Source organism: Oncorhynchus keta, unplaced genomic scaffold, assembly GCF_023373465.1.
Source record: "Oncorhynchus keta strain PuntledgeMale-10-30-2019 unplaced genomic scaffold, Oket_V2 Un_contig_8909_pilon_pilon, whole genome shotgun sequence".
NCBI classification, from domain to species: Eukaryota; Metazoa; Chordata; class Actinopteri; order Salmoniformes; family Salmonidae; genus Oncorhynchus; species Oncorhynchus keta.
The window spans coordinates 1-13,098 of record NW_026290296.1 but is presented as its reverse complement, the minus strand read 5'-3'; the positions used below and the strand labels follow the sequence as shown (position 1 = coordinate 13,098).

General features: G+C 39.6%; 1 protein-coding gene across 3 annotated transcripts; it reads left to right on the top strand.

The window, feature by feature from the left end:
• The first annotated feature begins 2,692 nt into the window (after positions 1-2,692).
• On the top strand, positions 2,693-12,238 carry LOC118380479 (sterile alpha motif domain-containing protein 9-like). Of its 3 annotated transcripts, none has more exons than XM_035767460.2 (3): positions 2,693-2,940; positions 4,191-4,228; positions 6,870-12,238. In XM_035767460.2, exons 2-3 carry the CDS (start codon positions 4,225-4,227, stop codon positions 11,450-11,452), a joined length of 4,587 nt encoding a protein of 1,528 aa, XP_035623353.2. In that variant the 5' UTR covers positions 2,693-2,940; positions 4,191-4,224; the 3' UTR covers positions 11,453-12,238. The 3 variants fall into 3 exon arrangements, with proteins under 3 accessions (XP_035623353.2, XP_052368621.1, XP_035623354.2); XM_035767461.2 differs by lacking the exon at positions 2,693-2,940 and adding an exon at positions 3,667-3,717; XM_052512661.1 differs by lacking the exon at positions 4,191-4,228.
• Positions 12,239-13,098: the final 860 nt, after the last annotated feature.

Below are 13,098 nucleotides of genomic sequence, written 5' to 3'. Positions count from 1 at the left end.
TTGTAAGGTATGTATTCATTTGTAGATGTCCATTATCCATTTCGTATGATATGTTACGAATTACAATTTGTTGTGGCTAACGTTAGCTAGGTGGCTAACGTTAGCTAGGTGGCTAACGTTAGCTAGGTGGCTAACGTTAGCTAGGTGGCTAACGTTAGCTAGGTGGCTAACGTTAGCTAGGTGACTAACGTTAGCTAGGTGGCTAACGTTACCTAGGTGGCTAACGTTAGCTAGGCTATGGTTTAGGGGTTAAGGTTAGGGGATGGTTAGCTAACATGCTATGTAGTTAAAAAGTAGTAAGTAGTTGTAAAGTTGCTAATTAGCTAAACAAATGTAAGTTGTCCGTGATGGTATTCCAGACTGCATTCACGGTAAACGCTGCATATGTCGGCTCAATCGAAAATTACCTTTACATTTATATCGCGGAATCTGTAACACTTAAGCTTTACAAATGGAATTAATCCCTAAATCAAGGTCAGAATGCAGATGATCTGTAGACACATCTCTGCCACACCTTAATTCATTGATCTCCACCCAAACGAATAGCGGGGTGAATAGCATTCTATTCTCATGCTTACATTTAAGGTCAGAATACATGGAGGTAACAGAGCATAAAAAGGGAATTGTGTTCCATTCACTTGCATTTAACTCAGGTCGGAATTCCCCCCAATGAGAATGTGGACACATAGGATGAACGGGGCTTAAAGCCGTCACTCTCAGTAACTCTCCAGTACCACGGTTGGTGACCACTGATAGTTCATTCTCAGTGCTATAGCCAAATCATGATCACGTACCTGTCCCTTCAACAAACAGGAAGTATTCCAGACTGCCGGAGCCTGTTCGATCAGAGGGGTCAGCTGTGTAGACAAACTCACAGAGGTACAGGCCTGTGTCTGTGCGCTGTAGATGGGCTATGGTCACGTTGAGCAGGTCAGAGTTCAATCTGCCTGTGACCTTCAGACGATCTTTGTACAGCCGGTTAACCCTCACCGTCCCGGGACTCCGGTCCTTGGCCATGAACAGCACCTCCCTCTCAGGCCGGACACACCTGCGGGTCAGGTAGAGACTGACAGGGGCTCCACCTGTCTGCTCAGGTGTACAGGAGAGATCCACTGACTGCCCCTCTGAGCCCTTTATGTACATCACCTCCTGACGGGCTGGAGAGACGGTTGTGGGTTAGTGAGGGTTGAGGCGATATGATTGAATGGATAAATGAACATCAATATATTTTCTTTTCCAACAAAGCCAAACACAACTTTTATTGTGTTCCTAAAAAACCAAGTTTTAACCTCAGTCCCCGGAGGAAACCCCTCAATGGAAATTCACCACTTACCAGTGCTGATCATCAGTGTGAGAATGAATATCCAAATCAAATACCAGCTGGTCTTCATGGTTTTACTTATGTATTGATCCACATGACCTGCTCTAGCATATCACCCTAATGTTGAATCATGTGAGGAGGACTATTTCCTATAGGCTACTAAACTGTGAAGCTCTGTGGTTATGCATTGTGTACATGTATAGTTCTCCCACCTATGAGCTCAGCACAGGAAGAAGACTTGAAAGCCCCAACTGTCAACAATCTAGATGAATACATTTGAGAGGAAACAGGACCATATTTGATGAATGGCTGTGAGCACATGCAGGAAACTGAACACTGCTTTTGCTCAAACTCACTTCTGAAAGTGCAGTGTGGTATAACTTTTATGTGCAAATTGAATTCCAGCCTAAATATTGATATTTGGGGAACACTATACATGGAGCTATACATAACACCTCATGAAACCAGTCATAACACCTCTATAACAGTTTCAATATCATGCATAACAACCTTTATAACACATGTATTCAACATCATTTATGAGGAGTTTTCAAAATGAAACTCCCTTTAAATAAAAGTGTATTAATCCGTTGTGACATTGAAATGTGTATCTGTACTGTCACAGTACCAAAACTCCTTACACACTATTCAAGCAACAGGCTGGGAGCACAGAGCCACAATGGCAGTAAGAGATGTCAGCAGCCCCAGGTTTAGTATATTTCAAATACAAGACATAGCTGTGCTTGATTGAGCTTGCCTGGGGCGCTCTAGTCTTGTTTATATTGTGGGAGGCAACCTGTCTGCCTAGGGAGACGAGGCGAGCTCCATTGACTAATCAATGGAATAGTCTCAAAAGTGCAGACCCCACATGCCCAAGATTTTAAATACTATCTGAACCCAGGTCTGGATGGCACCTGAGTAATTGTTTACCATTGTAATGTGTTAGTAAGCCATCTATAGCTGCGACCTGAAGACGAGCTCCACAAACTAATGCCTATCTCAGCAGGCTAACACAATGTTGTGGTGTGCAGGAGACCTGGGTTTCAACCCATCCTCTTAGTAACACCAGTAACCATCTGGTTACTCCCACCAGATTTTTCTACTAAAATAACCTTTTGTACTTTAATGAAAAGGGACTTCTTTTGAAGAGCCCTTATAGGCCTACTGCAATTGAAGAATGACCCAGTTGTTTCTTTAAGTTTCGATTTCCTGACGTTTCTTTCCTGAAGTTTCGATTTCCTGTTCAGCACAACCCCCATAGTTTCAGTGTTGTAACATTTAGCTGTTGCAACAGAATTAACTCATTTAAGTACCATATCTGATTGGAGAGAAATACTTTATGACAATATGTATCAAACAGTTAAATATGTGTATGCACCAAGGATAAGATAGTTATGTACATTATTATTCAATACATTGTCAGCCCCATAACATCACACTTACTCTTTAAAAGGATGGACTTTATTCAAATGCACAGGGGGCATGAGGACAAAGTGCATGTCTATGTGGACTGCCCTTGCAGAAGACACATCCTGTTGCTACGACCGGAAAATAAAAGCAACCACACTGTCAAGTAGTCACTTCATATGGTGAATACCACTTCAGCCGTCAGTTTCAAGGTGAGCAGAATGAAATGTACTTAAACATTGTGGAACATTTGTATTTTGGAAGAAGCTAATTGAATGCCATAATAATCATAAAGGCTTTTAAAAGTGCAATGTGTGTAGGTTTTGTTGTGGATTCAAAGGAGTATAATTACTAAGGGCATAAGATTATCACAATCTACGACGTTACCATTAAACATTGCCATTTCATCTCTAGAATAAAACCAATACATTTTTAATGATTCACTATTTAACTTTATTCAGCTTTTATCTGCCTGAACTTTTAGTGAACAACATTTTGTTACGATTGCACAGAATTGAAGGTATTTATATATAAAATCTAGAAATCAGAACTGGAATTGAATTGTTTATGTTGTGGAATCTGGACTCAGAAACGTTAACTGTCGTTCCTTAATGTTTTGTTATGCGAATGATTAAAGGTGTGTAGAGAAGAGTCATTGAAGTCCTGCAGGAATTATAGGGTGAGAAACACATGCAATTACATGTGTTTCAAACTTTTAAATTAAGTTCATATACTTCCAACTAATGAAAGTTAAACAGAGAAAATGTTATTTTAAAGAGGAAGTTCTGAGATTCCTGGTTGAAGTGATTGTCAAAGCTGACAAACCTGTCTTTGAACAACAATGCTGCGCTGAATATCAAGTTCATGTATGAGGGTAGATAAGCACCCATCTGAATCCCCGTTTACACCTTATGCTAACATGTGGTTGTTGTGTTCCTATCAAGGTGACCCCATCACTTTCTGATCAAGGTTTCTTGTTTCTACACATGGTATTTTATATGTTTATTAGCCATCCACATTGTTTACAGTGTGACTTTATTTCCTGATCCCTCCCTATATGCAAATTATTTAAAAGAAATTGTTTCAAAATAATGATTATTTTATGTTAATACAAATAATGATGCCTTAGTTCAAAGAGGAAGATGATTTTAGACAGGGGTATAATGATGATTTAAATGGTTTGATCATCCAGTAAGATATCCAGATACAATACCTCTATCTACCTCCTGAGGTCAGGAAGATCTGATCACAAACAGTTCTTTTAATCATCTACACCTGTCTAAAAATCTAAATGTGGACAAGATCAGGACACACAATGCATGTTAGCACCAGGTATAAACAGGGCTTGAATGATTTCATTGTAAGTAATTTGTCAAGGGCAAAAAATAAGGCTTATTGAGATCAACGATTCATTTTTCACCTTTGCCTCAATTACACTTCCTTTTATTTTCCTCTCTCAAAGATGCCAAAATGAACTGACATGTAGTGTCTGCAAGATGGGTAAGTCAGATGCATCAAACTGTCAAATACTTTTATACTGTGTGTAGTTTTAAAGAACATTGAATGAAAATCTATCAGTGAAATGTGGATTCTGTTTCTGATCAATTCTATACATCTAGGCAATCGCTATACAAGTAGAGATGGCCTAGATATGTTTAGCTCCAAGTTTCATCCATCTTAAATAATTGGCCAAAGTGTTATGGTCTGGAATAAGAAAATAAAAAACCATGATGTCACAGTTCTTAAGCCTAGTCACGACATGTAATCAGAGAGGAATGGCTATTATCCATCATCTGATGAATGTTTCAAAATAAATGGGGTCATTCTTGAAATGAGGCTTTTGCATCCCTCACTTTTGCCACCATGACAAACACGTAAAATGTTGAATAGATACACATCATATATGATTTTGTTTATATTGAACAGTTTATCAGTGATAAAACATAATGCAAGTGCCTTAAATTGACAAACTGTATTTGTATGCATTGTTTAAAGTACAATATAACAAGCAACTCATCCCAAACCATCCAACTCATCCCAAACCATCACAATTGGATTAATGTCGGGTGGTTGTGGAGGCCAAGTCATCTGATGCAGCAAACCATCACTCTCCTTCTTGGTCAAATAGCCCTTACACAGCCTGGAGGTGTGTTGTGTCATTGTCCTGTTGAAAAACAAATGATAGTCCCACAAAGCGCAAACCAGATGGGATAATGTATCGCTGCAGAATGCTATGGTAGCCATGCTGGTTAAGTGTGCCTTGAATTCTAAATAAATCACTGACAGGGTCACCAGCAAAGCACCCCCACACCATAACACCTCCTCCTCCATGCTTCACAATGGGAACCACACATGCGGAGAATAACCTACTCTGCGTCTCACAAAGACACTGCGGTTGGAACCAAACATCTCAAATGTGGTCTCTTCAGACCAAAGGACAGATTTCTACCAGTCTAATGTCAATTTCTCTTGTTTCTTGGCCCAAGCAAATCTCTTTTATTCACTACGTGAATCGACCATTAACTTAAGGCCTGATTCATGCAGTCTCCTCTGAACAGTTGATGTTGAGATGTGTCTGTTACTTGAACTCTGTGAAGCATTTATTTGGGCTGAGAGTTAGTTTCATCATAGCGCTTGATGGTTTTGCCACTGCACTTTTCCAGAAATTTTCCAGATTGACTGTCCTTCATGTCTTACAGTAATGATGGACTGTCATTGCTTATTTGAGCTGTTCTTGCCATAATTTGGACTTGGTCTTTTACCAAATAGGGCTGTCTTCTGTATACCACCCCTACCTTGTCACAACACTACTGATTGGCTCAAACGCATTAAGAAGTAAAGAAATTCCACAAATGAACTTTAACAAGGTACACATGTTAATTGAAATTCACTACCTCATGAAGCTGGTTGAGGGAATGCCAAGAGTGTGCAAAACTGTCATCAAGGCAAAGGGTGGCTACTTTGAAGAATATTAAGTATAAAATATATTTTGATTTGTTTAACACTTTGTTGGTTACTACATGATTCCGTATGTGTAATTTCATAGTTTAGATGTCTTCACTATTATTCTACAATGTAGAAAATAGTTAAAATAAAGGAAAACCCTTGAATGAGTAAGTGTGTCCAAACTTTTAACCGGTACTTTACACTCCCGGTCAAACGTTTTAGAACACCTACTCATTCAAGGGTTGGAACCAACATTTTGGAAGCATTTTGTATTCCTAGACAAATTGCCAACCGTCCAGTGTCCAAGGAAAATGATTAGCTAATCACACCCTTTTAACATGTCATACATTTGAGAATGATTTAGTGGGTCTGAAAATAAGTGTTACTGGTTAATTATATCACTTTAGCAAATTATTAAGTTAATGACCATGGATTTGAGCATCTCTGGCCTCCATTTAAGAAAATCCTCAGTTACCTAAAATGTGTCATTGGTGCTACCGTCATTGGTGTTACTACTCCTACTGGTGGTATAATGTTATAGTAATGGTCAACAACAAATCATTTTAAAGTCATTGGTGTTACTACTCCTACTGGTGGTATAATGTTATAGTAATGGTCAACAACAAATCATTTTAAAGTCATTGGTGTTACTACTCCTACTGGTGGTATAATGTTATAGTAATGGTCAACAACAAATCATTTTAAAGTCATTGGTGTTACTACTCCTACTGGTGGTATAATGTTATAGTAATGGTCAACAACAAATCATTTTAAAGTCATTGGTGTTACTACTCCTACTGGTGGTATAATGTTATAGTAATGGTCAACAACAAATCATTTTAAAGTTGATTTATAATGGGAAGAACACATTTAAATACATTTTTCCATAATTCCATGTCCAAAGCCACCACAATTCTAGAATGACCTATGTACAACATTCCTTGGATAAAATTAATACCTGATGGAAAATCTCAATCGAAAATGATTAGTCTATGCTCAGGGTTGGGGTACATTTTACAATCAGACATTAGACAGTGAATTGAAATTCAATTAATTATTTTCTGAATATTTTCAATTCATTTATTGGATTTCAACTTCCTGAAATTACTCAATTTTAAATATGATTCACTCCAATCCAGGTGCAAATATTGATATACCATGAAGTCTTACATGGGGTGTATTCTTTTTTTTACAGAGTGGAACGAATTTCCATGTGGCAAATGGACAGAATCCCATGTGAGCTCCTGGTTAAAATCCATTGGAGTGAAAGAGAAGTACATTCTGAAACTGTACGAAGAGGAGGTTACAGGACCTGCACTAATGAGGCTGCAAAGAGAATATCTACGTGACACAATTGAAATGAAAGGTGGCCAAATCGAACTTCTGCTATCTAATCGTAATGATCTATCAAAGCCACGGCCACAGAAACTAAAAGCAGGCAGTAGCACACAGAGAGATACCAGAAATGTTGAATCCATTGCTGCATCCACACAAGAGTCAAAAGACAATGTTGAGAGTACCTGTGAAACAAGTGAAAATGAACAAACATCAATTGGCGCATCTTGTTCTCTAAGTAACTTCCGTGTATTTGATGAACATGACAAAGACTTCCGATATGTCAAGCACAGAGTGCTTCCACCAGAGACTGGAATTGAAAACATGATTGTTCCATGCCATGAATACAAATCACTGGAAATTGCCCACAAATTAGAACCACTGAAGCTTAGAGTCAAAGTCGCAAGTGAGGTAATCAGATTTGCTTGTGGGTGCATGAACATGCGGACCAATGGCACAATACACTTTGGGGTCATGGATAAGATTAAAGGCAGCTACAAGCATGGTGAAATCATCGGAATACCAGTTGAAAACCAAAGTGACTTTGTGGATGCATTGGACTACATTGAAAACTGCTTCAAGGATTTAAACCACCATTCTGATGCCAGGAAATGCATAAGGAATCCAAAGTTTATTGAGGTAATTGACAAGGGGAGCAGTGGAGGAAACTGGATCATTGAATTTGATGTTGTCCCAAAGGCAAGAGTGGTGAAAGACCAACTCTACAGTGTTACTATTCCAAAGTTCAGCGAGAAAACCAACAAAGTAATCTATGAGGAGAAAGCACCATACCACAGAGTAGGGGCCAATACACCCCGCATACCTGGTGAAGACTTAGTTCATTTCATTCAAGGACTGAAAGAGAAAGATCTACAGAGGGAGGAGGCAGAGTCTTCTACCAGTCAAACAGCTGCAGACACCAGGGAGGATCTTGGGAGAAAATTGTCAATTCTCTTGACCTGTGGAAAAAAGTACATGGATGACACCTTGTCATTCATCATTGTGACAAATAAGTTTCAAGAAGAACATCTGAAGACTATCAACTTCTTAGTGCACATGAAAATATTCTGTGTTTTTGACTTCGATCCAGACTCCAAAACATCTGGACTTTGTGGACAATATCGTGAGCACCATGCTGCTAACCTCCACTTTTTGCATGACTTTGCTATTGATCCTGGTCTAAGCACCACTGACTTCAAGAAGAGCTTACAGCTATTTGATAGGACAAGCTGGATATTCTGCAATGGGCGGAATCATTACCTTGGTGGAGAAGATCCTTGTGATGAAAAAACCTGGATCAGAACAAAGAAAAAACAACTGAAAAGGACTGTCTCTGTCATCTGCAATGAAATCCTTCCTAAAGGTTCATTTGTAGTGCTTTTCTTGCTCATGTCTCAGGTCGAACAGCCACTTGTTGATACATTTCATGAATTCTATGCAGAAATGAATGGCCATGAGGATTTGGCTATCATTTCAGAGTCCAAAGAGAACTACAACAAGTGGTCAAGTCTCGCTCAAGCGTCTTGTGATTTGGAATCACTGGAACAAATTAGTATTGTTGGCATGCCAATGAGTCATGTAGATGCTACAATTCAAAGCATTCAGCTTTCCAATAAACAACTGACCCGACGCTTACCTGTGTTCAACAAAGGTCTGTGCTTCCTGAAGCCTATAGATGAAGACACAATGCTTTCTCTGGACATAGTCAGTACTGATCAGTGTGAAGAAACAAACTTGGATGTAATGGGCAATGACCAAGTCAGTAACGTTGAGAAGTATTTCTATCAAGGAGGGAAAATCAGCTGGATGCACTTGTGGCTTGCAGAAAAGGTGAAGTGTGATGAGGTCATTCAGAGAGACGCATACAAAGAAACAACCAAGATTTTAGAGGCCATTTTACAGGATGATACAACAAAAAGGTCCATTCAGAGTGTCAACATATGTCACCAACCTGGCAGTGGTGGAAGCACAGTCGCACATCAGATCCTCTGGAACTGTCGAACCAAACTCCGGTGTGCAGTGGTTAAGCAATCATACCAAATTCAAACTGTATGCCAGCATTCAGTACGCCTGCGAGAATATGAAGAGAAAGACAAAAACCGTTGTCTCCCGGTGCTCTTGCTGCTGGATGACTGTAATGCAGAGTATATAGATGAGTTCAGACATGAATTACATAACGGAATTACAACCATGAAGATCAATTCTTCTGTATTATGTTTCATCCTTCTTGTCTGCAAAAGATGCCACAACCCAGAAAAGATGAGCAGAACAATGCCTTCCCAGACAGTAGCAGTAACACACAAGCTGTCTAGCCAGGAGAAGATTCTGTTCAAAAAGAAACGTCAGGAACTGATTTTTGAACCAGAGTCCATTCTTGCTTTTGTACTCATGAGTGAGGAATACCAAAAGAGTTACATTGAGGACTTTGTGAAGAACCTACTGGAGGATATTGACCACTCATCTCTCACCACTCGCCTTATCAGATTTGTGGCCTTGCTGAACTGTTATGTTGCGAACTCCAGCATATCTGTGTCACATTGTGAGGCCTCCCTGGGCTTAGGTATTCAAATGGATCGTTTCCGTTACCATACATTTGTGAATTCTCTAAGTGAACAAGCTAAACTTGTTTTCATACACCTAAGAGAAAGTACAACACAAATCTCATCTATTAGAATCCATCCTCTTGTAGCAAAGGAAATTCTGAAACAGCTGTCTGCCATTCAGTCTCAAAGCTCTATCGCAAAGAATCTTCTCTCAGATAAGGTGCTGATGGATCATAGGTTTGGTAGGGATGAATTTTTAAAGTTTATCCGAGATCTGCTCATCAGACGAAACAAAATAAGCAGAGGAGATCCCGACGACAGTTCTTTCTCTCCTTTAATTGAGCATGTCTGTACAGAGAAAGATGGCCTTCAAAAAGCAATTAAACTTTTAGAAGTAGCCTACACTTACTTTGGAAAGAATGCATTTGTAGCCCAGCAGCTTGCACGACTGCTTTACACAAACAAATTATTCATTGAAGCCCAGCACTGGGCGGAGGAAGCAAAAGCACAGCTTCCACATGACACTTTCATCCTTGATACGGAGGGGCAGGTGTACAAGAAGTGGTTTTATGAACAGCATGATGCTCTGGAGAAAGCTGAACTAAGGCCCGAAGAGGTCTCTGAAGCCATTGGTACAGCTCTGAAAGGAATTGCTGCCTTCCGTGCCTCTGAAAAAGCTCCGAAATCAGAGACAGTCAGTCTCAACAACTCCTACTTTGGGGAAGTAGACGTTGGATGTCGGCTACTTCAACTCATATCATCAGTGAATGTTTTCTCAACAAAAGAAGGAAAGTCTGAACTAATGAGGTATTTACTCAGTGACAACATACCAGACGCTGTCAAAAAACCCTGGATGAAGTTCCATGGTCAGTTAAAAGGAATGCAGAAGAGTATTTACATTGCTCTTGAGTGCATTTCTGAAGATCTCAGTTACTATCGTACAGATATAAGTGAGGAAGAAGAGGAGCTTGACACAAGAGAACCTGAACAAGTGAGCAATCCAAGAAAATGGCTTACAAGGAAAAGTGCTGTTTATGCTGGATTTTTCTGTAATGTTGTTTCACATTTAGACAGTCCAGTGTCTGACTGCAGTGACACTGGAATGGTCTCTCCACTCAAAAGAAAAATGAACATTTACCAGCTGGGTGGTGGTAATGTCACAACCATACTGTCCCTGCTCTCAGATCAGAAGAATGAGAGATGTGGCAAAAAGCTAGAGGAGATAATTGCCATGTATCCAGAGAACCCCCAAAAGAATGACCTTGACCAAACAGAACTGATCAACTTCATTTTCTCTCAAATAGCTCTTGCTTGTGTTTTACCTGGTTCTTCAAAGCTGGTTGCGCTTACGAAACTTCAAGATCTGAGCATGAGATTTTACAGGGAAGGCAGCAGGTCAGCAAGTGCCTTCTTTTTGCTTTCAATCTTATTCTGGCCAGAGGATCCAAGTGACAACCGTTGGAAGGAAGCTAGCTCTGCAAAAAATGAAAAAGTCTTAATCTCAGCAATTGACGACCTTCAAAGACTATGTATGCTCAAAACAAAACCACGGAAAGGGAGAATAGTGACTCACTTCTTTTTTGGAAAGGCAAGGGGTCTGTACAAGATTGTTCATCGAAGTGCAATCGAAAAGCACGTAAAGGGAACTCTCACAGAGAGAAGGCTCAAGTGGAGAGGTGGAGAGGTGTGGACAACCCCTGAGGTGGTGCAAATGCTGAAACGTGTTGAAGGATGGACGGAAAACGGGCAACTCTTTGTGCGAGGCACTACCAAGGGAAGCAAGATCAGAGTCATCCCCTTGTATTCTGCCTCGTTACCAAATGCCAATGAAAACGTCACTTTTTACCTAGGATTCTCTTTCGATGGGGTGGTTGCTTTTGACATTCAAGTTCTGGAGTAGTAAAGTACACTTCAACTTTATGTCCATATAAGCACAAAATGTGCTCCCAAAATGTTTCTACAACATAGCGAAACGAGAGTAACCAAATTAATGTGATTTACATTTTCACTACTGTGAATGGTTAGCAGCTGATTATGAGCAAAATGCAGCAAAGTGTAAATACAATGGGAACCCTGGAACACATACAGTACATTGTCCAGTTTGAATAAGCTGCATTATGCAAAAGGTAAAGAATGTTGTGGTACTGTATGTATGACAATGATGTGGCCGGGTGGGGAGCATTTGGACAAACTTCAAGGTTGTCCAAATGCTGAAACTGTTATGAATTTTATGAATAATGACTAAATGATGTATACGTAGAACTATAATTAACAGAATTCTTCTACCCGGTCACTGTATGATTGTATGACATTTATTAGAATCATAAAGCTAAATCTGATGTGTGTAGTTCTAGTCAGAATTAGAACAAGGACATGTTGTTCCTTTTTAGTATGTAAGCAGGGTGCAAGTGTGAAACAAATGAGAAGAGGAGCTATCGACAGACAAGCTGTACTACTGTGTTGCTTACAGGACATTCTGTCCCCACCCAGGGAGGGGAGAGACCTTTGGCTTGTAGTAGATTGTATAACAGGGGGCAGACAATGTATGAGTAGGAGAAGACTTGTGAACTATATTGTCATTGTTTCTGAGAGGAGGAGGGACATTTATGACGAAATGTGAGGTATATAGACCAATGTACAGGAAATGATAGGCAGAGCTCTCGTAAATAAACCTGCTGACTAATTATACTGGCCTCTGACTGTTTCATTTCAATAAGAACCTTACAAAGTATTAGTAACAGACAGAGTATTTTAATTGAAGTTAACATTGAGACCAAAATTCTCGACAGAAACGTATAGAGTGTTGGACAGAAAATGGAAACATGTACAGTGCCTTGCGAAAGTATTCGGCCCCCTTGAACTTTGCGACCTTTTGCCACATTTCAGGCTTCAAACAAAGATATAAAACTGCATTTTTTTGTGAAGAATCAACAACAAGTGGGACACAATCATGAAGTGGAACGACATTTATTGGATATTTCAGACTTTTTTAACAAATCAAAAACTGAAAAATTGGGTGTGCAAAATTATTATTATTATTTATTTTTTATTTTTTTTAACCTTTATTTAACTAGGCAAGTCAGTTAAGAACGAATGGGTTAACTGCCTTGTTCATGGGCAGAACGACAGATTTTTACATATGTGACTTTTTAAGTATTTGAATGACAATTTTTTGAATCGTCTTAATCTCTGCAGCAGTACGGTACCTGGTCATCACTAGCTTCCACATCCACAAAGTAAAAAATATGTTAAACCCCGCCCATTTGTAAAATGTATATATTTTATTTGTATTTAACCTTTATTTTACCAGGAAAGTCAGTTAAGAACAAATTCTTATTTACAATGACGGCTTACCCCGACCAAACCTTAACCCGGACGATGTTGCGCCAATTGTGCGCCACCCTATGGGACTCCCAATCACAGCCGGTTGTGATACAGCCTGGAATCAAACCAGGGTCTTTAGTGACGCCTCTAGCACTGAGATGCAGTGCCCTAGACCGCTGCGCCACTCCGGAGTATTTTATACTTAACCCTAACTTTAATCCT